The sequence below is a fragment of the Bombus terrestris genome, chromosome 9, assembly GCF_910591885.1.
Source record: "Bombus terrestris chromosome 9, iyBomTerr1.2, whole genome shotgun sequence".
Taxonomy (NCBI): Eukaryota; Metazoa; Arthropoda; class Insecta; order Hymenoptera; family Apidae; genus Bombus; species Bombus terrestris.
Window position 1 is genome coordinate 1,684,671 of NC_063277.1, and position 27,259 is coordinate 1,711,929.

At 43.9% G+C, this 27,259-nt stretch overlaps 2 protein-coding genes across 8 annotated transcripts; both read left to right on the top strand.

Annotated features, from left to right (window-relative positions):
* Positions 1–51: 51 nt before the first annotated feature.
* LOC100649846 (protein bric-a-brac 2) lies at positions 52–25,267 on the top strand. Of its 7 annotated transcripts, none has more exons than XM_048408671.1 (9): positions 52–601; positions 10,517–10,661; positions 10,912–11,076; positions 21,407–21,670; positions 21,802–22,009; positions 22,294–22,449; positions 22,941–23,279; positions 23,402–23,852; positions 24,074–25,267. In XM_048408671.1, exons 1-9 carry the CDS (start codon positions 594–596, stop codon positions 24,276–24,278), a joined length of 1,941 nt encoding a protein of 646 aa, XP_048264628.1. In that variant the 5' UTR covers positions 52–593; the 3' UTR covers positions 24,279–25,267. The 7 variants fall into 7 exon arrangements, with proteins under 7 accessions (XP_048264628.1, XP_048264629.1, XP_012166842.2 ...); XM_048408672.1 differs by having other exon boundaries at positions 52–596; XM_012311452.2 differs by lacking the exon at positions 52–601 and adding an exon at positions 6,217–7,977.
* A 598-nt stretch (positions 25,268–25,865) lies between these two features.
* LOC100649735 (adenosine 5'-monophosphoramidase HINT3) lies at positions 25,866–27,178 on the top strand. The gene is made up of 4 exons (XM_003397369.4): positions 25,866–26,313; positions 26,431–26,548; positions 26,636–26,829; positions 26,917–27,178. The coding sequence occupies exons 1-4, from the start codon at positions 26,239–26,241 to the stop codon at positions 26,971–26,973; spliced, it is 444 nt and encodes a 147-aa protein (XP_003397417.1). The 5' UTR covers positions 25,866–26,238; the 3' UTR covers positions 26,974–27,178.
* The last annotated feature ends 81 nt before the right edge of the window (positions 27,179–27,259 follow it).

Here is a 27,259-nt window from a genome sequence, read left to right on the forward strand (position 1 = left end):
TGAACATTATAGCAATTCGTGGTGGTGGAAGGGGTTTGCGTGAAGGTAGTGGGGAGAAAGGCAGATTTCCGTTCAGGGGCGCGTTTACGGCGGCGTAGCGCAGCCGGCGGGAGAGGCGAAAGGCGACGCGGGAGAAGTGGAAAGCCGGGAAGAGTGAGCCGACGAAGGGAAGAATCGGGGTCCACAACAAAATCGCTTAATCGCTTTGCGCCACCGTCCGCAACGGAACACGGGTCGTCCGCCGCCATCACGGTGCCCCCTAGTGTGCATTTATGTCTTTCTCTTTTTCCATCTTTCTCCGTGATTCGCTACGCCACTTCGTGTCGCGACGTTTTCACGGGCAAACGGAGAGTGACAACTGGCAGTCGTCAGCGCAGTACGTGCTTTACGCGACGACTGACAATAGTCCGTGTGTCATCGCGTGAACACGCGTTTTCTGAAAATTCTTCGTAAGACATCTTTCTGCGCGGAGTTCTCTATACCAAGTGTCATAACTATAGCAAAAGTGAGTGTCTTCTGCGAACCTTGGCACGGAGTTGCCAAACATCAGCCAAACTTTAGTTCCAGCGGTGATATTATTCGCGGGCCAGGTCATGGTAAGGTAAGAGCAATTATACATTTCTATACTACGACCTTTTTTAGCCTGTTCACTCTTATTCATTACATCTCACGATCGCATCTTAATTATTCCTTTTGTTCGAGAACAAACGCATAAATATACGCATTAAAATTCTACTAGTTTCATGTCGCTACTTGTTATTCCGACATATCGCGTGTATACATGCGTTACTGAAATGTATTGAAAGATATATTGGCTCTGCGAATACGAATCTGTAAACGATAGCTGTATAGAGAATTGGGTGTGAAAATCCTGTCGATCTTCCACAAGCGACATTTTACATCGCGTTTACAAATATATGGCTCGCGCGTATTGTTTTGACTTTCATCCGCTTCACCTATAGCCCCGAACAGCTGGTCAATTCGGTGTGCGTACTTGTATAGGTGTGCGTGGCAATGATCCACGACGTTTAACGACCTGTCGCATTCGGAAAGACGAATTACACGTCCCTCCACGCGCGCCTCGTGTCTTCTCTCCATGAGGATTTGGAACAGTTGCCGCGTGCACGTTCGAATCGCTGTCGCCGATTACGGTAGGTCACGTGCACGATAACTGTCCAATAATCAACGATTACGTATGCGCAGGAAACACTTATTTAATGTTTGCGCGTACTCTGTAGCCATATACGAAGGAAAACACAACTAGTATCGTGTCTTGGTGCAAAATTACTCGTAAAACGTAAATCGTGCACCAATAATTACTTTTCGCAAATCTTTCGCACGAACTTTCTTTCTCTATTTCCCTCTGTCCCTCTTTCATTCTTCATCTCGACATTAATTTTATCTTTCACTTACAGAAAATATTAGACGTTTATTTTCTATAATAGGATACTCTTGGATAAAGAATATACAGCAGTATTTATTATTCATAAAATACTGCACTGTGAGCTTGAAACGATGGTTACATTTCTATGATAATTGTGTTCTATAACAACGATACGTTTTTCGTTGACTGCTTCCAATAGATCAAAATAGGCTACGATAAAGGTACAGGGTGAAAGGAAACGTAATTTTACGCATTTATACGAGCAGAAATTATTTAATAAATCATTGATAAAACAATTGGAAGATTCGTTAATAAGTACGTATAATCATTAGTAAGGTGCACTGTATGCATCTGAGATTTTCTCCGTGATCGTGCGGCAAGCAACGGTTTACCCATACATTGTACCAGCGGTACCGATGATAAAGAGAAATGCTGCCTAGAAAGCAGGTCTTGACTGAATCTAGGCCACCCTGATGGCGCGTACACATTCTCCACAATTTTACTGTTCCTTCTCTCGGCCTTGCCGCGTTCGTATCTACCGGGAGAACCGCGTATATTTTCTCTTCTCTTCTCATCTATTTCTTCTTCTCGTCGCCTTTCAATCTCTCCCATCCTCCTGCTAATCTCCCTCTCTCTCTCTCTCTCTCCCTCTCTTCCCCCCTCCTTTTTTCCATTTTTTCTTATAACGATCCAAGACTCGAGTTTCAGACGCCGTACGCGACTATAACTATAAGGGATAATGTTAGTAAGTGCATTTATAAACTTATAAAATTTAAGCTTATGTTTAACAAACAGTAAATACGCGCGAAGAGTCATTTAGTTTTTTAATATGCGGTGTATACTTGCAGCAACAATAAGGTTTCTCGATAAAGGGCTAAAGATCAAGAGGAAAGGGAAGTACAAGAGTTATAATTTCAAGTCGTACTATCTCTAAAAGAAAACTACGATGAGATCAACTATTTTCTCAAGAGCCCCAAGCGGAATCGCGTGTATATGACTGACAGTGGGGCGATCGAGAGCGACCTAGAAAGGTTTCAAAAGACATTTTCCCGTTCACCCACGTATAAAGTATAAAGCTGCCCTCTCACCGCAAAAGCATAGAGCCACATAACGTGAAATCTCGTATAATAATTGAGATGGTAAAAGAGAGAGAGGAAGCAGAGAGACGAACGGAAAAAATTCTGTACAAGTGTTAAGAACACAGGCATAGAGATAGATGTAATATGTTGATATAAAAGATAGAGACAGAAATAATGAAAGGTGATGGACGCAAAGAAACAGGAAAAAAAGAGAACTCAGGTGAATGTATGTTCCTCCGGATAGAATATACTGTATATACATGTATATGTACGTACAGACGAACATATACTCATATTCGTACGCGTGTGTGTGCATCGCTGTACGCGCGCGCATAGGAACAACGGAAAGTACGGAGCATAATACGGAGAAAACGCTGGTAAAAGGAAAGAGGCCCCTCTGCCTGCCTTTCCAATCGAATCGAACGCCCCTCTCGCCTTTGTCATTTTCTCTTTGTCCTCGTTTTGGGCTCGCCGTTCTCTCGAAGAGCTCTCTCCCCTTTTTCCTCTCTTTTTCCTTCCGTCTCTCTTTTCCTTTCGTGCCGCTGCTTTACTCCTTTTCGGTTTCTTTATCTCCTACGATGCCTGCATATAGCCAAATTCACGCGAAACAACCAACAACTTGGCCATTCTTTCCATTCTGCTTCTCCTTCTCCTCTTCCTCTTGCTTCTCCTTCTCTTCCTCCTTCTTCTCCTTCTCCTTCATCTTTCTCGTGTTTGTCTTTCTCCTCCGTTTTGCATTCCTTCTCTTTTCGATCCGTGGCAAGCACCTTTGTCGCATCGAGAAAGAGACGAGTGCGAGAAGATGGAATAGAGACGAACGAAGGTAGAAGGAGATGACAAGACAAGAAATTTCTCTTGCTTCGCTCGGCTTTGTCCAGTTTCTCTCTTCACCCTCTGGCTTCTCACAAAGCATCCTGTCTACCACCCTAACCTCTCTTTTCTTTCTTTCCTACGTTTCGATCTGCCTCTACCCATCTTTTCCTTTTCCTCTCCGCCTCCTTGCCGTATTCCCCTTCCTCGATAACCTTCTTCGTCGCCACCACTTCCAGCTCTACCTCCACTTCCACCTCCACTTTACCTCTTTTTCCTTCTCTACGGTCTTGCTCGTTCGTCGTCGTCGGCGTCGTTGCGTCGTTGTCATCGTCGACGCCGTCGTCGTCGTCGTTGTTATTGTTGTTGTTGTCGTTGTTGTTGTTGTCGCTACTGCCACAGTCACCGTCACTGCCATTACCACCGTCATGGCGCACTAGCGTTGCCGTTGTCTCCTCTTTCGTTGCCTCTTATCCTACTCCTCAAAACTGATCTTTTCCACTGGCAACCCTCTTGCTTTTCTCCCTCTATTCTATATCCTTCGTTCCTCATTCTGCTGTACTTACGTACATACGTATATATATGCTGTTCGTTTAAAATTAAGCAAAAAAAAAAAAAGAACAAGATGGTAGAAAAAGAAAAAGCGAGAGGGAGAAAGAGAACTGTGTTTATCGATTATTTCGCGTTTTTGCTCACGAGTTATTTACATAAAAGTCTATACAGACCGATTAAACTTTTACGTAAGTACGCAAGCGTTAAATGTTTTTTAAACAGCTTTATTGCTAACGTCACAATAATGACTGTTATTTAAACGAATGAAAGAATGCAAAAGGGCTGATATCTCTACGTGAATGAAAATAATATTATCATTATTATTATTCGCGTATCGATGTAACTTTAAAGCTTTTGGATTAGAAAACATATAAAAGCAGAAATTTCAAATCATCCCTATCTATATTTGTCTGCGTCCTAAATGCAGAGTCACGTCATAAACTTCCTGTTTCACTGGAAAACAGTTTAAACGTGCAGTATACATGTGTCCGAAAAATATCGTATCGCTCGATCGTTAATCGCGTTTAAACGATCGTTCGTACAGCCGATTCCGCGTCTGACTCATTGTCAATTGTATGCTATCCTTTCCCTTACTCCTTCAGCCTTCCTTTCTCTTTTCCTCTTCTTTCCCTTATTCTTTTTTCGCTCTCCTGTCCTCGCGCTCTCCTGCCTCATCGTTCATTTTGTCCCTCTCTCTATTGCTGTCTCAAAAAAGCAGTTTTGCCTCTCTTCTCCTTCTTTCTCTTGCAAACCTTTTCCCTGCTGCTCTTCCTCATTCTCTATCTCCCCTTAGATTCTCGCTCGCGTTCCCCTTATCTCCGGAGTTTCTCATTGTCTGAAAGGGCCATCTGTCCCCCGGCTTTTTCATCCTCCGCTTTCATCCCTCCGCTGTACACGAGCACACAAAGAGACTCTCTTATCCGCTGTTCACCACCCTCTCTTCACCCTTTCTCCAACTCCCTTCTTCTTCGTTGCTTCCGTTCGGCCGACTACTCCTGCGCATCCTCGTTACTCCTTTCTCTTTCCTCGAAACTTTACCAGGTTCCTTCGTCGGCTAACCAGTATCTATTGATAATTATCGCGAGACAGACAAACAACGTTCAGGTTAAAATAGCAGGCACGTTGGAAATGCAAATTGGAAATTTTGGAAATTGGAATGGAAACGGTATCGATATATCAAAGGACAGAGAATATCGCAACGAAAGAAGAATGTTTTTCATTTGTGACGCGAATGGTTCTTCGACGGTGGAAGAATCGAGCGAACAAGAAAAAAATTGTGCACCCTCGTTGTAAGGAAGAAGAGATCCCTCTGGGCAAGCCACGTGCGACCTTGGACAAGTCCACGTCACCCTCTTACGTTGCACCCTTCGAAGGGACGCAACCCTGATCACGTGGATCCCGGGGGTGGTTTCTAACCCTCGTTCATCCTTGTTCTGTGAGAGGAAAATGGAAAGAGAAGATGTACAGCGATACGTAAGAACGCGCAAAGCTTCGATGGAAAAACAGTTTCCAAGGAAAAACCTAACGATTAGAAGAGATGCACGATTCGTCTAATATACAAATTTCCTTTGGTAGAATCAGCTTTCGTCGAACAGATATTTTTTCACGCAGATTAGAAACGTTAAAGGACGATGAAAAGCAGCTCGTGCATACCGGGCATTTTTCTTTTCTCTTTTCTTGCGCATCTCCACGTGTCAATTCTTCCGCTCTCATTCGGTTCCAGTGAAATTGGCGTTTCCGGGTCTCTCTACTCCCTCCATGTGTCCGCAGCTCGTTCTTCCTCCTCTCTCTTTACCTTTTCTTCGAAAACGGCATCGGAGGGTAATGGCGGGGATGTAAAAGCGGTAGGAAGAACGGAGACAACGTAGCCAGCACTATATATACGACTGCTCTTTCAAGTGGTAGGGCGAAGGGGAACAGGTGAGAGGCCGAGAGAGCCCGGTTCTCTCGGAAAGGTGAACGGAGAGAAACGAAGAAACGAAGGGCATTTGGAATGCGGTACTGTTATGCCTTACGGTACAGACAGGACGGAAATTAGGACTGCTTCGACTCGTTGACCACTGCTCGTTATTTACTTCGTTCGTACACTGATTCTCTCTTTACCTCTCCTTGCTTTCGTTCGTTCTATTCGCACGAGAGTTGGTGAGAGAACGATGCCAATATACACGCGATACTAGCGAGACTCGGCATTTTATAATACGTTCGTCCATGTCGAGCGATCACCGAATCGATAGAAAAGCTAGGTTTTCTGCCTGCGAGATACATCGATCGTAAATATTACGATAATTCGACAATTTAACGATAAGTCGACATCGTTTCGAACACAAAAACGAAGACGAACCGAGCGTTATAAGGAAAATATAGAAATTTCTAGGGTGTTAGTGGAATCTTGGAAAAGAAAAATTGGTGCATCCATAGATACGAGAGGAAGGAATGTGAAAACGCGTTGTTTCTTTTCTCCTGCGTGCTTTTCTACTCGTCGAAACCAGGCTTTGTCTAACGCGACTCGCTCTCGTTCGATTTCTCACTATCGATAAGGATAAATGCTATTTTCCTATTCTCGAACGCCGCATTCAGTCGAAAAACGCGATGTTTTACCTGGCTGTCGACGTTAACGTACCTGTGAAATCCCATTGTAAACGAGTATCCATAGGATCGGTTTGAGAATGAAAGAACGTTAAAGCGTTCCTAACGAAGGTACAAAACTGATAAAGTTGGAAACGATGGCAAGACGTTTGTCGCGTTTCTCAAGGTATAGCAGGGTCATGGTGTAACGCGAAAGAAGATTGGAAATCCGAGAGCGGTAGGCGAGACGTTCGGACATCGGTAACGAATGGCGGTAACGTGGAAAATGTTGGAAATGACGATATGCTTAGGGAAAAGACAGGTGGGGCGCAAAGAAAAAGAAAGGATGGTAGTGCGGAGAATTCGCCGGTGGCGATGAAAATTTTATTAGTGACGCGTTTTATCGGCCGCTGCTTTTCTACGGAGAAAGAAAGACGAGAATATGGAAGCGAGAAGAGAAGGAAACTGTTCTGGAAGATTTCAGAGTGTTCCCCCTAGAAACGCGGTTCTGACTGGAAGACTAGGCAGGAGGGGAGAAGCCGTTTCCGCTTACGTTTTCCCGGAGAAAGAGCTGGTTGGTCGTCTCGAGAATGACGGTACGACGGTACAGACGCGGACGGTACGATGGGTACGATGGTACGACGAAAGGAAAAAGTCCGAGAAGAGCCGAGGAAGAACGTCGATAACGTTGGAAAAACGTAAAACGCGCACCGACCAGGAGGAAAAGGAAACGCCGCGTGTAGTATAAGGAGAGGAAGAGAGGAGAAAGAGAGAGGGTAGAAGCTTGCCATCGAGCGAACCGAGAAAACGGAGTGCCCGAGCGGTGGAGAGAGAGAGAGCGGAAGAGAGGATAGGATAGGAGAGCTGTGCAGAGAGGATAGGAGAGGAGAGGAGAGGAGAGGAGAAAAAGAGAGAAGGGTGGCGGAGACCGTGGAAGAAAAGGGGCCACGAGAAAATAGCGTCTTCGCCTCGTGGGGAGGGAACGAGGGAACGAGTAAATGGAGCCAACGCGCGGTGAAAGAGGGAACGAGAGACGAGGAGGGTCGAGAAAGGAACGACGAAACGACCGAGGGACGAGGAGGGCCAGAGAAAAGAAAAGAAGGAGATGGAACGAGAACGATACGAGGGTAGAAGAAGAGGGGAGCAGGCGCTCGTCTACTCCACGAATGGCAGAGAGACAGACGGGGAAAAAGAAAGAGGATGGGATCCGAGGGAGGCGAGGTGAAATTGGACACAAAAAGCTCGAAGAAAAATTGAGATGAATCGTGGAAGGGAAGATGGAAGGGAGGATTCTCTGAAAGGGAGAGACCAACGCAGTGTCCTTCTTCGAGACCGCGAAAGAAAGCGCGAACACACGAGGGATGAACGTTCACCGATACGATATATTTATTGCCAATTTTAATAATCGCTAAGCGAGATTCGATCGCCCGCTCTCTGTGTATTTCTGTTCGCGTGCGTGTCTCCATCTGCGACACCCAATATAAGAACGTAGCTGGCGTTGCTGTTTTTGTTGATCGGTGTTGTTGCTGGTTTCGTTACTGGTTTCGTTACTGTGACCGCTACTGGTGCCGCAAATACGTCGATCGTGTAAGTGAACGCTGTTGTGCTCTGTCTAGCTCTGTGCTTATCTTCTTTCCATCACCGTACCTTTGCTACACCTTCTCGCGAGTGACGCGCGCGCTCTCGTTTACCGTGTCCCGCTCGAGTAGTTTAGCTTCTCTTTACCCTCGTTGCTTCTTTCACGGTCAACGTTTACGCGAAACGGCCGAGTAACTACTCTTTTCTTACAATTTTCCATTTCGTATTCAGCCTGGCTACGAACGCCGCGAATCGCCATCCGATAGCTCACCATTTAACAGGAACAACAAAAATTATATCACGCAGTAATAAAATAACGCTCATCCGAATGAAAATGTAATTACATACGGTCGATATGGCGATAGCGAGAAGGTGCGCGAGTAAAGCGTCGTCGATGAAAGTATGCACGAAAGATCGACCGGCGAGAAAGCGTATTGATCGATTCGATCAGCCGCGAACGGTTGCGATCGATTTCGATCTCTTCCCCACTCTATTTTCGATCCATCCTTTATTTTCCAAACCATCGGCAAGCGTTCAGACATATCGACGATACGGCATAGCACGGCACAGCACGCTTTCCGAACTGTGCGAGCGCGCGGTCTCACTCCGTTTCTTCGACTCGCATTACATCCGGTTTTCTCTTCATTCGCTTCGCCACTTTGATCGTCTTCCTTCTCTCCTCCTTCCGACCCTTCTTTCTTCCTTCCTTTCTTCTTTCTTTCCTTCTTTTCTTCTCTTCTTCTCTTCTACCTCCCTCCCTCCCTCCCTCCCTCCCTTCCTTTCTTATTCCCTTCTCCTTCTTTATTATATCACGCTACCCGAATGGTTTGTCGGATCATGGGATTACGAGAAAACGATGATTTTATAGTACGTTTGAGAATAAATGTCGATCGCGCGAACGTTTACCATGGTTCGTGGCGAAAGGAAACGATCGAACGATTGCCGATTACGACTAGTGTTTGTCCGTTATCGCTGATTATCGACTCATTTTCGAACGTTACGCGTGCCGGTTAACCGAATTTTTAGATATCGTTACGCCTATTCGCGACGCGACTGGCTATCGTATCATCGTGTACGGACGAGTTGGCGCTTAACTCGTTGGGAAACGCGGAAGCAAGAATATAAGCACGCGCAGAAAACGCTGTTAACGACGGAGCGAGCGGAGAAAAAAACCGATCAGTAAGTACGCTAGCTACGTTTATTTGTCAACGACTTCTATCCACGACTTCTATCCGTGAAAAGAGTTTGAGGCTCTGGATCGTAGAATGGAATATCCGCTGACGATATACCTACATCTTTGGTAAACGCTTAATTTTAATCGATATGAACGAATTGTATTTGCGAAAGAGCCGAAAACGCAATCCGAGTTACTGTTATCGCGAATGAAATGAGTCGTGTTGGACTGAGACGAGCGGCGTGGTTTCTATGCCATATCAACGCGCGAAGAGAAATCGGTGAACGAAGAATCAGGGGGGAATGAAAGGAGGCGCGAAACGAGTGGAAAGCTTAAAGTTCTCGCGTTATCGGCGCACGTCTAAGCAACTGATAAAAGTCCGTATTCCTACGGATAGATAACGCGGAATGGTCCGTATAAAGAGTCACATAGATAGAGACAGATAAAGCACGGTCCACGGAACAGGTGAATGTTACAAGACAGACCAACGCCCGGCCTTCTTCGTAGCTTTTACAGTGTCGCGTATTCGCACCGATACGTATCGTTTATTTTCTCCGCGTACATCTTCACCGTGTATTACCGGCATTTTTCTCCGTCTTACCGTTCACGTTTCTTCCTCCTTTCCGTCAAACGAGCGAACGTTGCTAACGTTATCGCGACGAAGCTTCGTGTCGTTCGTCGTATGTCGTTCGCCGTTCGTCGTTCGTCGTATGTTGTTCGCCGTTCGTCGTATGTCGTTCGTCGCTCGTCGTTCGTCGATGTTTCATTCTCGATCCTCGATCCTCTACACGCGGCCCTCGATTCTTCATTCTAGATCGTCGTTTCCGTTGTTCGCGTTGTCGTCGTTGGTCAAACCGCGAAAGTGTTTCTCCATATCGTTGCACCGCGAAAACAGCAACTGGTTGTGCACTGTCCGCTGCCGTTACCAACAGTTGGCTTTTTCTCTTTCCGATCGGTCTTTATTTTCCTTCACTCATCCGCCTCCGTTCCCTTCGGCCACTGACGCTCGATTCGTTCCACTCTTCGATCCTCTTACCGATCTCTATCTATCTTTCTTATTCTCTTCTCTACCGGTTTCTCGCTATCTCTTTATTTTCTCAGCCACCGCAAATACGATCTCGACCGAACGATCTCCGCGCCGCCGATACTGTGCCGGAAAGGAGAACGAATATTTCATGGAGACGGATCGTTATTGGGGCGTGCACTACAGGTACTGTCCCCTTTTACGGATCGATTTGAAGGAAGGAAGAAGAGCATCGTTACGACATATGCAACAGCTCGATCCATCGCTTGCGATTTACGATAAATCGACGAAACAATTGATTCACGATCAAAAACTAACAAGTGATCGTTCCTTTACTGTTTTTGTTACAGCGGCGGCATGGCCGGGCAGCACTACTGCCTGCGCTGGAATAACTATCAGTCGAACATGACGTCCGTTTTCCACCAACTCCTTCAGACGGAAGCTTTCGTCGATGTTACCTTAGCATGCAACGAAGCTTCTTTAAAGGCACACAAGGTAAGCGAATCGCGACCGACAGTCGATCCAATCCAAATTAGATTCGTATGATCGATAATCCTTCTACCGATTCTTACTCGCCAATCCTCGCTCGATAGTAATCGATATACATACCTATAGCGCACGACGTTACGGGCCGCTCGTCGCGTCACGTCGTGTCGTTTCATTTCACCATGCCTCCAGGTCGATGCACCGATTTTCCTCTACCTACCTTATTGATCGTTCGATACAACTCCTTCTGTTTGCGCAGGTGGTACTATCGGCGTGCAGTTCCTACTTTCAAAAGCTTCTACTTTCAAATCCCTGCAAACATCCGACAATCATTATGCCCCAAGATGTGTGCTTCAATGATCTCAAGTTCATCATAGAATTCGTCTACAGAGGAGAGATCGACGTTTCGCAAGCCGAACTTCAGGTAAGAACCACTGTACTTTGTTATACTCTGATCAACTATATATCTTAACCCTGGACATGTTTTACCGTTCTATTTTTTTTTCCCTTCTGTTTTGTGTGTCTCCTTTCTTTTTCTCATTTTATCCGTTAAAACAATGGCGTTGCGATCACGCAACAGTGCGCGAAATGACGTTAGACGAACAAAGGTAATTCCGACTTCGCAGTTTCGATCGCGTATACGCACTTTGTAAAGGGACGAATAAAAATCGGAAAACAGAGATTTAGCGGCACGAACAAACGTTGACTATACTTTGCGTCGCGCGAATAACCGCGCCATACCGTGCAACCGTGTCATAAGCCCTTCTAACGTCGCATTGTTTAGACCTCTTGACTCGACGTCAAGACGTCTATAAACGACGAGACGTTCGAAACTTTCTCTTTCCCCCCTACATTGTTTCGTATCTCTGGTATACGAGCACGACCTTTACAGACCTTTTTATCGACGACGGCGACAGTTGAGCCACGCGCCAAGCATCGACTCTACACATCCGTCGGAAGTTAACCCATTGCCATCGACACCAACTTTGAATAGTTTCGCGATACGGATTCCTAACTTACCGATCAGGATTCGTTTCCTCTTCTCGTTTTTGCTGCAGTCATCTGCAAACCGGTTGTCGATAGTGTAGATTTTCTGCATTTTTCAAATGGCGCGATCGCATCTTTCTGCACGCGTTAACTACGGACCTCTCCATCGGTCGTTCGTTTATCATGTATTCTTTCTGCATTTCCCGTTTCTCGTTTCCTATTTCCCCCATTCATGTTTTGTTGCTTCCCATTCTTTATTCCTATTAAAACCTGTTATAAATAGCTGTAATGTTATCATAATCTCAGAAATAGCGCGTGCCCCGTTCACCGTGCTTTAATCTTATATTTTATTCGTAATATCAGACTTGCGTTAAAATTGAATCATCGTTCGATGAATTTAAGAATGTTATTTGCCGATACCGATTATTAATTTGCTAATAGTACCGATACTCGTCAATGATACAATCAGTTCCGAGAGCCTCCCCTTCGGCTATTATTATCAATTCTCTTTGTATTTGTTCGTAATGTACGATCAAGATAGTTGGCTAAACGTTTAAATCGAACTGGCACGCCGTGCTTCGACAAGCCAAATTTAAATTGTCGGAAAAAAGGTCACGTATCGCATCGTCGCTTGTCACGAAGTAAGCAACTTTCCCACCTTTTACGAGAAGACTGAAAAAATACAACGATCCCCAATTACTAGGGGAAGTAGTTTGCTGTTCTTCGTGCTTTTCATCGTCTTAGATCTCCGTGGTGGCACAATTCGTATCCTGTGCACTGTTCGGTAGCGAAAATACCTTGCATGAGTCTATCTACTGTATCTTCACTAGTGTCTCCGTCGTGTCCGTGTTACTCTTAACCTCCTTTTCCTGATACCTGATTATTTGTTGTTCTTGCTACATGTGTATTAGAGAGTTTCGTGTTGGCCTTTCATTGCTTTTTCGTTGCTCGATATTCTTTTATCGTTATTATTATCTTTTGTTTGCTAAAATTTCTCGCCTCCAAAATCCAACACCACTGTGTTAGTATTGTTTTCTCAGATATAAAAATTATGCTAGATTCTAACCTCACTGCGGGGAGAATACTTGTGGAAAATATTATAACCGAAGGAAAATTCACGATCGGATAAATTATAATTCTAACCACTGATCCAAGATGGATATTATTACATTAATGGATGGTCAGAAGTATCGAGCACGGTCTTTCGACCACCGTATGTATTACACGGGAAGGAACCCATGGTTTCTACGAGTCAGTTGATTCTTATCATAAGTAGAATACGATACCACGAAACAAACATTTGACCTCCAATTCAAAGGACAAGGTCAATTTTACGTCAGATCTTTTTCACAGATCTGCATCGACCCGGAGATGTAGGAAATGTTTATGATAGTCAAGATAAAATTACTTTTCACCCTATATATACGTACGCGTGTACTTACCAGCACGCGTTAGATCGCCAATTTGGGTTTTGTATCGATGAACGAGCAAGTTTGAATTATCGTCGCTGATTCTCCATTTTCGAATGTAATTAACGACAGAATCGAATTAGAAAGGATCGGTGGAAAAGCGAGATGGATAACGCACACGTACTACTTACATATATTTAGGGGGCGAGTATCGCAGGCACAAAGCTAGTATTCTCTACTGACCTCGTTTTCGACTAGTTGTCGAGGATCCTCCGTACCTACAGGTTCCGTAACGAGATCAAAAACGGAAGAGGCATGTCGGAGAATTAGATTGATATTGTTCCTGCCGTTGCCTTGAACTTGACGCGACTTAAATTTAAGTTGCTACGGTACCGGATTAAGCTTTTGAAAGTTTGTAATTCTTAGCAATAAATAATTGCTGCTATGCTAGATCGATGCAAAAAGAAATTGTTAATATTGCGTTTGAAGACAATTTGACTATATACGTTTTGATCGAATCGATGACTTTCAATGTTTAACGGGTACCGAGATCCGGAACAGATCGTAAATAGAACGATCGCATTATTTCGGCACTACTAGCATAGAATACGATTATTGAACGAAAGCATTGAAAACAGCATCGTGATGAACATTTTGAACATCTATGCGTGATATGCGTCTCAATTGCTACTAGACTTACCTACTCTCTGTCGTCGCGTTTTCGGCAAGCCTGTGCGCATAGTCGAAATTATTGGTAATTACAACTAATAATCTTTTTCTGTTCCGGAGCGGGAAAAGGGATCAGAAGGGTGCAAGACAACGCACCAAAGTAAGCAACGTACGTGTGATTCGCACCACAGGGTTCGTGATCGTGCTTTCTTTATTCCTCTTAATAGATGCAAACTAGAAGAAAAACGAAGAGAGGAGAAGAAATGAGAAGGAGTGCAAGAAGAGAAACGCAGAGAAGAGTGACGGAGAAGAAGATGCTGCGAAGGGGTAGAAGGGCAAGCGGCAATGTCGAACAGGGAGAAACAAGAGAATTCGCGCTTCTTCCATCGCGTCGACTTTAGACACGCGGTTTTCTACAGTGGCGTACATGCGTGCGCATACTTGGACGTTATTCATGCATGCGTGTACAGTGTACAGTAAACTCGCGTGTGCGTAGGGACGCGCCTGGAGCCGCCGCAGATTCCCTTTGTCCGCGCAAGCACTGCAATTCATGTCTCGTGTCCTCTTTCTTCCTTTCTATCTTTCTTTGTTTCGGTCCTTCTGTCCTTTCCTACGCTGTTCGCTCTCCCGAAATCAAGCTCTCTTTCCTCGACCATGCAACTCATCGTCTCGATCGTGAATCGAGTTACGTCGAATCGAATGGAATAAAGTCGAGTCTGCTCGATACAGGGCCGGCCTCGAAGGACCCTCGCTATTTCACGCTGGGCCTATTTAATAAATTTCATCGAAAGTGAAGACGATTTGATCTTCGTCGAGTGCTTCTTCGCATTTTCAACATGCCATTCAATTAATAAACTTGTAGTATTCTTGAAAACACAAATATACACATATATATAAGCTTGAGCAAAAACAAGCTACAAATCTTCTTTCTCGACACGGTTTTTCCTTCTTTCGTACAGGCAAAAGTCTATCATAATGCATACTACTTAACATTATCGTATTTTCTTATTTGCATCTCAAAGCCGATTAAAAATATAAATTCGTTGGTAGTTCAATTATAACGCATGGAAAACAGGATCCTAACTTTAGGTATACATCACTGCAGCGCTCATCTCCTCCCCCTCTCCCTCTCTTTGTCTATGTCATGTATGCACGCATATATGTACATATAGTCACGACCAGCGTGTTCACGCGAGTATATAACGCTAGCTTTGTCGTACCGATGGTAGAGCCACGATTCCATCCTTTTTTATTCTCTCGCGAACCTTGCATCTGTCTCCGTTCTGCCGTGGCCAAACGCGTTTCAGCTCTTCGTCTTCTATATTCCGTCTCGTTCATTCGGGCACAGACTGTATTTCTGTTTTTGTTCGGCCGGAGAAAGTCTTACTCGCTCCCACGGGAACTGCTCGTCGATGTTCGTCGCTTAACCGTCAGAGGCGAGCGCGCGCTTCTCTCAAACACCGCAGACTTGCCTCTCCGCCGATCCCCGTTCCCACCTCTCGTACTCGATGCTCTCTATCACCCTTCCACCGAACGGACTTGTGTCGGCCCGCTCCCCTCACCGTGCGCCGCTTTCCTCCAACGAGCCTGCCACCCGCCGGTTTTCAACCCCTTTCCCCGCTCTCTCGGGGACTGGTCAGGTGCGCTGGCTCGCTCGCTCGCTCCACGCGTATGCTCAATCGCTCTCTGTCCACTGCCGAGCACGCATCCCCCACAAGTCTGTTCCTCGTTGTACGCGCTCGAGCGCGGCCTGAATCCATCCTTGTTCGTCGCGTCGGCGAATTTCGCGGCGTCCTCCGCCGCCACCGCCGCCGCCGCCACCACCACCGCCGCCACCTCTTCCTCCTCCTTCTCCTCCTCTTCCTCCTCGGTTCTGGCTCTGGCTCTGGCTCTGCTGCTGCCGTTGCCGCTGCCTCTGCCACTGCCTCTGCCTCTGCCTCTGCCTCCTCCCGCTCTTCGCCGCGTCCTCTTCATCTCCTCGCTCCTCCGAATGCCGTGCGCCCTCAGCACGGAGCGCCGAATGCCATTTCACTTTCGTTGGGCTTCGCCGCGTAGGAGATCGGGCCCTGCCAGGAATTATCCTCTCGTTCTACGTGGTCGTAACCTCCTCGTACACGGTTTCGTCTGGCTTTTTCACGACGTCGACTCTACTAACGCTGATATCACCTCGTTTTCTCGTCGTGACTTCTGCGCCGCTTTTTCTTCTTCTTCTTCTTCCTCCTCCTCCCCCTGCTCCTCCTCCTCCCCCTCCTCCTTCTGCAACTCCTCCTCCTCTTCCTTTCCTTTTTATTTTTCCCCTTTTTCTTCTTCTCATTCTTCACCTTCTCCGCCTCTTCCTCCTCCACCTCTTCTTCTTCCTTCTCTTTCATCTCCTCATCCTATTACCCTTTCTCCTATATCTTTTTCTTTTCCACTTCCTTCGTCTTTCTCTTCTATCGCTTTCTCCTTCTCTTCTTCCTTCACTACCTGTTCCTCATTCTCTAGCTTATCGTCCACTTTCTCTTCCTCCTTTCCTTCTTCCGTTCTTTCTTCTTTCCGTTCTTTCTCTATTTACCTTTCGCTTTGTTTCTTCTTTTCTTTCTTTCTCTTCTTTCTTCCCTGTCATAGTTACTCATCCCATCGTTTATTCTCCATTCATTCGTCCAATTTTTCCCATTTTTCTCTCTTTCCTCGCTTCGTTTTCCATTTCATCCTGTTTTGTCTTTACCGTCCTCCTTCTGTGTACATCATTACATTTTCAACGAGGGATCGTTCGTCTACGGAATATCGCAGTCAGGTAAGTGATAAACGATACAAGTTCCTTTGCATCAGGATAGGAGAATGTCTCGGCAGACGCGTCGCGTTATTGCTACTTGCCATAGAATGGGTATTGCTGCGATAAAGTTTTCGCGACACACAAAGAAAGTGACAGAGGCGGATGGTGAGGGGAACAAAGGAAGAAAGAGAGAGCAGAGGAAAGAGAAAAGGAGGCGAAAGTTTTATATGGATACACGACACCTACTATTACCCGCCGAATCTTGGACGACCGTATCGTGCACGTGAACTATCGTAGTTCGAAATATTTTAGTATACATAGCAGTGCGTATGAAGCATAACGAATCTGCAAATTATTAACTAAATCTATACCATGATAAATTATAACGTGATAATCTACCAATACGAAGAAACGTCGTGATTATCTATTAGTGTTTGTCTGTTTTTCTGAACGAAGCAAAGATGCAACGACTCGGTGCAAAGTGTTTACCAAGTGTGCGACATTTGGATAATTTACTTTGGAATAAATATATGAATTACGATGCACGCAGCATCGATCAAACGAGTGAAGTGTCGTGTGTGCAGTGGAAACAACATGTCGCGCATAATCGTCACCCTCGATGATTTAATCAAACGGCATCGCTTGTTCGGATAATTTTGCTAAATTAAGGTACGTTCATAGAAAGTCTACGAGTTTCGAATAGTGAAATGTTGAAATGCTCGAATCAATGAATTCGTGTCAAGTGCATCGAGTCCCGTTTTTTTTTCCATCAAAGATATAGTGCCTATGTGATTTGTGAGTTATAAAATTAACTCATTCGGTTCTGGATGAGTAAACTTATTGATTTTCTGCGAATGATGAATAATTGTAGAGTATGATAATGATCGAGTTAATGCGTTTACATGTCTGCATGCATTTATGCATACATGCAACGTGCGCATAACGTAAGAATCCTGTGAAATGTGTACGAAATTACACCATTCGCATTATCAGGCTTCTCCGCTTCACATTTGTAAACATTCGACGAGGGCCTTATCTTACTCGCTTAAATCTTTACCATTTAAATAATCATAAACTAACGCACGCTTTTGTTAATTGCTAGTCAAATTCGCAAACGCAAATCGACGCGTAAACAATGATTTTTCGAATAACTTTCGCAAAAGCGGAAGACGAGGGACGAAATTATTGCGGAGGGAAAAAATAACATAGAATGTCGCGTAAAATGACATACGTTAAGATGTAAATTTTGAGTTTTGTATTAAAAATAATAAGAATTCCACAATCCGGCATCTACTTGTTGTCGCTACTTGTTCGAAAAGCACGTGGTGGCGAGAGTCACACTCCCATTCAGAAAGGAGGTTATGTAGCGTGGAGAAGAAGAGAGGAAGGTTATGCTCGTGACGCCCGTTACATTATCAATTCCGTTATGACGCCGTATTCGTAATAGCGGAGACGACCCTAGGACTATCTTCGGGGATTCCCCCGTACGTTCTCCTCTTTGCTTATCTTCTCTCGTTTCTCTCTTTCATGTTATTTTCCCTCTCTCTCAGTTTTTCTGCTCTTCTTCTCCAACCAGGAAGTCTCTTCGTACCAGCGTGGTTGTGTAACGCGTACCTTCCGCCGTCTCTTACGAACCAAGCCCCCAGCCACCCCTTCGCGTCCTTCCTATTCTCGTGAAACGTTTCCACGGTCGATCATTTTGCGGATTTACACCTGTTGAACTTCTCTTGTCGTCCCCTTATTTCTTTTCACGAAAGAACACGAATCCACATCCTTCCATTTCCGTGTAAGAATCTTCCGCCAACGCTTCCTTATCCCTCTCACCTTTTATCCACTTTAGCTTGATTCCACTTTACTAATTTACATTTAAAAGATATATACACGCTCTCGTCTACCGGTTTGAAAAACAAATTCTTTCAAGCCTATTTTCTGAAAGATTTCTCCAAGGCACGAACGAATGGAACGTTTGTTCGGTTTGATTCTATCGGAAGGAAATACGTTTCTCGCGGCGTCTTACTCGTTGATTACCGGCTTCAGTGGCGCGCCGTTCTTGGAACGATCCTGGAAAATCTTGTCATCGTTGTCGGTCGCGAAAATCACGAAACGAAGGTAGTATAGGAGGAATCCTTTTTTCCTTGTCTCGTGTCAATTAGTCTGGGATAATTGGTCGGGCGATGCCCTTGAACCCTAAGTATTGATTGGTGAGGTTGGATTCTGCCGGTGCCTTTCCCTCTTGCCTCCGAACCGATGGCACCACCCCTATGCATCCACCGCCGAACCAACCAACTACCCACCCACTCTCCCTAACCCCTACACCAGCACACGTACAACTCTACCCATCGCCCAGCGTTCGTGGTTCTCCAAATTGCCGTCGCCGTCGCCGTCGCCGTCGCCCTCGTCCTCGTCCTCACCCTCACCCTCACCCTCACCCTCACCCTCACCCTTATCTTCACCCTCACCCTCACCCTCACCCTCACCCTCACCCTCACCCTCATCCTCATCCTCAACCTCACCTTCACCCTCACTCTCGCCCTCGCCCTCATCCTCGCTCTCGTCGTCGTCATCGTCGTCGTCGTCGTCGTCGTCGTCGTCGTCGTCGTCGTCGTCGTCGTCATCGCCGCTGCTTTTATCGTTTGTTAAAGCATCGCACCTTTTTAAACGCTCCTTTCCTTCTTTATTCGTTTAATTAAACCGCGATCAAATACATCTTTTGCGTTCGCTTGCAGTACAATAACCGAATCTTTGTACTTAGATAGGCTATCGGTTTGCAACTTTGACATCGCTAATTTTAAATCGTCGAGTTACGGGAAAGCGACTGTAGCATCGAAAGATCGTTTGCAGAGACCGCTTTTAAAACTGTCCTGTCACAATCGTTGCGAATGCAAGTTGCATTTTCATGTCAAGATGATGCTAGTGTCGGTAATCGCCGTACATGCATCCGACGTAAAAGTTCGATTACCTTTCAATCGATAACATGAATTCTCATATCTCGTCAAGCCTGAGAACATTCGTGAATATTTCAACCGGATTATACATATCCTTGCTTTCTGAAGCTTTCATTGTATTTAGCGAATGGGATAAAGTGTGAAAGAATGATGATGATGATGATGATGGTGGTGGTGGTGGTGGTGATGATGGTGATGATGATGATGACGACGACGGCGACGATGATGATGATAATGATGATAACGATGAAAGAAAAAAGAGATCAAGACCCACAGAATGAACCTCAAGATATATGCATGTATAGGTGGAAACGGCTGGAAGTCATATCGGTGCCCATGCCGTCGCGAATGTTGAGAAGAGGATCAGAGTTTGGGGTGGTCGATACGGCCCTGGGGCCGCGACAGCCGCGTCGGAGGCCTCCCCATTCTTCCTGCGGGCGTTTTTGCCTCTGTCCCCCTCTTTCTCTCCGTCGCTCACTCAATCGCTGGTTCACTCCCTCCCCCCTTCTCTTTCCTTTCCCATCTCCTCCTCCGCGTCCTCTCCACTTTTGTACCTCTCGCTTTCTCGTTGCACCACTCTCCTTCTCTTCCTGACACTGGCAAACGTAGTCCTACCTAGCGCCACCCAGTTTTCCACCCACGCTCCACGTTTCCAGCCGCCGCCAACACCCCCGACACAGTCTGCCTAAACCCCCACCTGAACCACCGTTTCCATCGTCTAACTCTTCCTCTGCTTTCTCACCCCCTCCTAGTCGCGTCGTTACTGCCGCCGCCGCCACCACCACCACCACCGCCACCACCACTACCACCATCGCCGCCACCGCCGCGTTGCCATCGCCGCCGCCGCTACCATAGCCGCGCTCTCATGCTGCTTGTCTCTTTGCCGACCCCGCCTAATCGCACCACCCCTGCCTTGATTAAAGAAGAGAAAACCTCAACTTCAACGCGAACCTCGGTCTCGTTCGTTCGTTGGCCCGCTCGTTCTTCGTTTCTTTTCTTTCGTACTTCCTATTTCCTGTAAGGAATCTTTTTTTCATTGACTTTCTTTTCTTATTTTACATTCGTCTATCCATGTCGATGTTACATTATATATATATATATATATATATATATATATATATATATATAGTTTCTATTGTTTGTTGCTTGCAATTTAAATTCATTGTCATTGCCACGTGGACGAATGCAGAATCTTAGAAATACGAGTATACTTAACTTACAAATTATTATTCCCTTTACTCTTCCATACTTCTTAACGTTCACTCCTCTCTTTTACCCCCTTTCTTCTATTTAGGTTTTCCCTCTATCTCCTCTTTTCCTCCATTTTCTTTTTCCCGTTTATTCCTCGTCTTTCCTTTCTTCCTCGTTTAGTTGCCTAGTTCCCTTACTAGCGGTTCAAGGTTAAAGAGACCGGTGAGGTGAATGTCGTTCTTGCGAGGAGCCCGTCGCGCTGCTCGATACGGGTCGACGCACCGTGCCGGTGAATCGTCGTCGTACGCCGAAACTGGATCGCGAATACTGATTTTAGACCGAGCCACCGCAAGCGGCAATCGCAAGATGAAACCGTACCCACTGAAACGAGCCGTAAGGATGACGAGCTTTTACTCAGAATATGCGAACCCAGTCTAGCCAGTCTGTTTTTTCTTTTTTTCTTTTTCTTTCGTTCTTGTGCTCTTCCTTTTCTTCTTTCTTCGTTCTTTTTCGAAGTACGATTCATCTAGATCGGCTACTTTTTGCTTCATTCCCGATTTAATCGACGAATCTCCCTACGTTTGCTGTATTCGTCGTGCAAGCAAAATACATCCGAAACTTCTTTGAAGTTGATCGCGACGATTTCGCCGTTCGGACTTTTATCCAATCGTCAGTCTAAGCGAACATTTAGTTGCATTCTCGGCGGTCTTCTAAAAACGAATCTGCGATTTCAAAGACAAATCGAGTATATGGTGGTCGAATAAACCTGTTTACAATTGTATGCTATCTATGTTACAGTCACTGTTAAAAACAGCCGATCAGCTAAAGATCAAAGGACTGTGCGAGGTACCTGAAAGCAGAGACGGGCCACCATCGGTAAGTCTGAGTTCGCCGCCAAGAGAACCCGGTACTCCTAGAATAAATTTCACCAAGTTGAAGAGACATCATCCAAGGTATAAGAGGCCCAGAACCACGTTCGAACCTCGCGCTACGGATTCGAGGCATTACGATCGATACAAAGAAGAGGAATCGAACGAAAACTACGATTGGGAGAACAAAGAGGTAAGCGGCGATGTCGATGAACGCGCGAAGCTTTGGAAAAACCAAAGAACGTAAGAACGCGACAGCCGTCTTGAAAGCGACGAGGCGATCTCGTCACGGTCGTCGCTAAATTCGTACCGGATATTTCGCAGAATCACATAGACTGGCAACCCGAAGATGAGGAGTGCACGGAGGCAACCGCGGGAGCAGTAGTCTTGGAAACTTGCCAACGTAGCAGTAACAATAGTACCACTACTGGCACCACCAATAATAACAATAACAACAACAACAACAACAACAATAATAACAACGCTAGCAGCAACGGCAACGGTAACAATACGAGCAACAACAATAACAACGGTAAGTAATCGATAATGAGATACGGGCCCCACACCTGGATCCTTTTGCTTCCACGTAAAAACGTAACATCGTTTACCACACATCTGTGTCAACAGTATAGTACATGTGTATGTACTTATTACTATAGATTGTGTTAAGCTCTTTTTTCTTTCTCCTTCTTTGTTAATTTGCAACTAAATTATACGAAAGAATAGCGAAATATTCGTGGCGGATTTTAGGTGTGGGGCGACTTACAGATTTACGGCAACGCACTGGGCAGACCGTTTTCACTTGAAATAAAAAAGGTGACATGTTTTGTCATACAGGCCTCGGTCATTACGGTCATCATCCGGATCCCGGAGAGGTTGACCTACCTCCAGAAACTCAACCTACACCACCAAGTGCCACGTTGGTCGGTACTACGATTACACATTTAAGGGACCCGGATCATCATTCCACAGGTGCGGTTGCTATTAATATTTATATCGACATTCACGGTCGCTCTATCAGTACCCCATGATCGTCCGTGTATCGGTGTTGTATCGTTTTTTCCACTATGTCGAACTCGGCGTGAATCGTATATGGGGGGAAATAAAACCGTAGTTGGTTATTAGACAGGGAGGGAATTAAAATAATCGGTCTAATCGAGCTTAACTAGTTGCGATTAGATTTACGTTGCTCCGTTCGCAACAGCCCACGCTACCTCGTTTAGTCCATGCGTTCAACTTTGCTTTCGGTGGCGCGCTCCTTTCTCCGGCACAAAGTTGCGATGCGCGACGTCGACGATACCAATATCGTTTACGGTCTAGATCATAGAATCCGGATAAACGAAATTAGAAGAAACACCGCGATTCGTTATTCCGGCACGATATTGCGGCTCGATGTTACGCAGACTCTTTTAACCGAAGGAGGCATTCATTGGAACTGTATCGTTTTTCGCATCTGTTCGCAGAGATCCAAAATTGTGACAGTGTAAAGATCAAGTTCGAAACATTGCACACGATGGATTCGTCGGACACGATCGATATCGATAGCCACATGTCGGATCGAGCGAGCGTCAGTTCAAAGAACGCGGCCGATAGCGACAACATGATGATGATCACACCGGAGTTGCTTGGATTAATGCCTTCTGGAAGTTCGGTTCACTCGGATTCCGGTGAAAATAACTCAAGGGGTCACCCCGGACAGTCCAGCTCTCATCATCATGGTTCGAAATCGTGGACGCAAGAGGATATGGATGCCGCTTTGGAAGCCTTACGAAATCACGATATGAGCCTTACGAAAGCCTCCGGTAATTCAAAAGCACGCACCACTTTTTTTCGCTCGGCTAGTACACGCGAGCCTACGGTTAGTCCGTTAACAAGCTTTCTCAGCGTTCTCTTATTTAATCCAGTGGTGTCGCGATCGTTTTAGCAACGTTCGGTATACCCTCGACGACTTTATGGCAAAGAGCGCATCGACTGGGCATCGACACTCCAAAAAAAGACGGGCCTACTAAGTCGTGGAGTGACGAGAGTTTAAACAGCGCGTTAGAAGCGTTACGGACCGGAACGATATCGGCGAACAAAGCTTCAAAGGCGTTTGGTATACCGTCGAGTACCTTGTACAAAATCGCGAGAAGAGAAGGTATCAGGCTGGCTGCGCCATTCAACGCAAGTCCCACAACGTGGTCGCCCGCCGATCTAGATCGCGCTCTCGAAGCGATACGTTCTGGTCAAACGTCAGTACAGAGAGCTTCCACGGAATTCGGTATACCGACGGGAACCTTATATGGTCGATGCAAAAGAGAAGGCATTGAACTCAGTAGGAGTAATCCTACACCGTGGAGCGAGGATGCTATGACCGAAGCTCTCGAAGCTGTCAGGTAAATTACCGTTTCTTCATATCGTCCTTATAATACGTATTATCCTTTCAAACGACACGTTTCATTCTGCTACTTTTCCTTTTTCTCTTTTTCTATTTTACCGTGACGCAACAACCTGTGACCGCTACTTCTCCAAGCATGTATCATCTATAAGATCGGTGGTTTCGTAAAAGACGCACGAGAAATTCAGTGGTTTCTTCTATATATTCACGATTTTTCAGGTTAGGCCATATGAGCATCAACCAAGCGGCTATTCACTACAACCTGCCCTACTCTTCCTTATATGGTCGCTTCAAAAGAGGAAAATACGAAGAACCAGCGGTGGGTGAAATATCGCAAGACGGTAGCAGTCCTCACTTTCATCAAAGCCCGAGTCAAAATCATTCGTCCGCTGTACCCGATCAAATGCCGTACCAAGGCAGCTGAAACTTGCCTCTTTATTAGATTCGTTCCAGTTTATTTCAAATTTTTCAATTTCTTGCTGCGATTTTGCAATTTATACTCAACGTATCGTTCTTTGAACGAGAGCGAACGACGAACGATAACGATAGTCATCGACCAAAAACGCGTTTTATCGTGTGAGAACGATTGGCGAACGAATTCTTCTCGACAATTTAAAGCCGGAAACAGAAACTTGTGACATCACGAAACAGTACGGTGACAACCGAAGGGTCGAAATGTGACTAAACTAGTAGATACGAGACATGATCATCTCTCTCGAGGGAATGACCGTGAAGGGTTTGCAGTATTACAGATGGATTGTCGTAAGCAAATATTATGTATATTGTATGACTGTTATGTCGAATCGGAAACGTAGATTAATTATAATTTATAAGAATTATTTATAAAAAAGAAAAAGTGCTGTACAGTCGGAATAATACCGATGAACCTACCGTAGTGTGTAAGTTGCCGATGCGATGGGCCAATAGAAGACATTCAAGAGAAGATATAAAACATTCTAAGAACCAATGTCTTTTATGTTAGCAATTTTGATGAAAAATTCTCTGTTAACTCGATCTTCATTTTCTTTTCTTTATTGGTCGGCTACATTATTTTTATAACTTTATTAAATAAAACTTTTACAAAATTATTCACTATTTACCACACGATCAAACACTATATATAAAAGTAATAAGAAGATTTTGTTGAAAAACTAAAATAGATTCAAACTAAAATATAAACAGGTGCGTCGTTGCATTTCAAATCGTTCTAAGATTCAATTATTTTCTTACGTCTCACCAATAATTTGTTCGGTGAGACGATGAAATATTGTATACGTGTTTCGAATGGTTTTCTTTGCATTTATATTTACATTGCAAAGTTTCAAATTTCAACTCTACGTATACAACTCTATTTACATCAAGAGGAAGTAAAAATATTTTCAACATTTTTTCAAAGATATGAAATCAACAGAACTGAAGAAAAAATTGCGTGGAAATTTCAGCAGATCGATTTCTGAGAACAAAGATACTTTTTACGTTCGAATAAACTGCCACATGCAAAGAATATATTACATCCATTACTCATGCTCACGACTATTATATAAAAACATATATTACTTATAAATATAAATAAATAAATAAATATATATATATGTACAGTTTATATATTTTAAATTAAAAAGTAATGCGACAAAATAAACGTTGTATTTAATGCCCATTATATTGCTCTTTTATTTTAATGATCTCTGATCAATAGTGTGATTCAATTATCGATAAATATTATCAATAATGATAGTTTGAAATCTTGGTTATCTATATATTTATTTCATATTTTGCTTGGCATATAAACAATAACATTGAGGTTCGTTAGCAATGTATAATACATATTATTTTCTATCTTTTTTCTAATTTGACAGGTTTATTCGTAATCCTTTAATTCATATAACATGATATATTTATAAAAACTTTTAAAATATATTTAGATACGATAGAACTTAAAAGATGTACTGATATGCTATATCTATTTCTATTTATGTTCCTAGCAGCATACAACATTTCGGAACACGTACATACATATCTATGTAAACAAGTACGGGACGATGCTCCCGTTAGTTACGTCGAAGCCAAAAAACTACCCATAACACCAAGTCTTTACTTATGTTCTGTCATCGGAAATTGATATTTTTTCTGTACCAGAGACAGAAGTGTGTGTTGTGTGTATGTTATATGTAATATAAAAACACGAATGTTCGACCTGCATACGATGTGACCGACACGGCGACGCTATCTATGAGTTTACTTTACACGTATATAGAGTCATGCTATACATATGTTATGTATAAGCACACACATCAAGTAATCAAGTAACGTCAATTTCTTTTAATTTGCCAAGGAAACAATTTCTTCGTGGGGAAACTATTTAACGTGATTATATCTTTGTCGGCATGGAAACTCATATAAATAATTGTATCTTTTGCGATATCATAAATAACAGAACACCAAGCGAGAAGATATACGAGGTATGAAAAAGTTAACCTTTGTTGTATCCTGATATATAATTGACGGCTATATTTAGAAAAAAATATTTTTACATTATCTTATAGTTGTTAAATTTGAAACGTTAAACATCATTTTAGGATGATTATGTGACGTGTATTAAAGATATTAATCCAGCTTCGGCCCATCATTATTTAATACTGCCAAATAAACATATACGCAATGCAAAGGAACTTCAACCAGAAGATGCTTCACTTTGTAAGTCTGACCAAATAGAAATACTTGTGTTAAATGTTAAATTTAAGCTTTGCATATTAGAGTTGCTTGTACAATGACAATTTTTAGATGACAGAATCCTTTCTACAGTGGATATAATAGCAGAAAAACAAGGTTTGGACCTTGCAGTTACACGTACTGGTTTTCATTGGCCACCATTTAATACAATACATCATTTGCACTTACACGTCATTTCCCCTATATGCAATATGGGCTTAGTTAAAAGATTTATGTTCAAACCCAACTCGTATTGGTTTGTAAGCGTACGTATAATACATATTCTGAAATTTCATTTCATATATCTCGTTGATTCTAGCTGATTTAAAAGTAATTGTTATTATGTTTTATAGACGGAATATGTGATGTCTTACTTTAAAGACAAAAATAATCCTAGTACATCAAGCTAAAATAAGCTTAAAGGCAAGATCAATAGCTGTGATATCTTTTTTTGGAGCTTTATATGATTATAACATTCTAACAATTAAATTCACTACAGATATTACCTTATGTGTTGTACATTGTAAACGTATAAACATGGTTTATATATGTAAATTATTTCCATTGTTGTTAAATGTAAGGAAAAATAACTAAAGGAAATTTAAGTGGGTTTAAGATGTGGATTTTTCATAATGATAAAAAAATCATCCTAAACTCGTTCTTAAAATTATCATGGTCATTAAATAAAAAATAAAA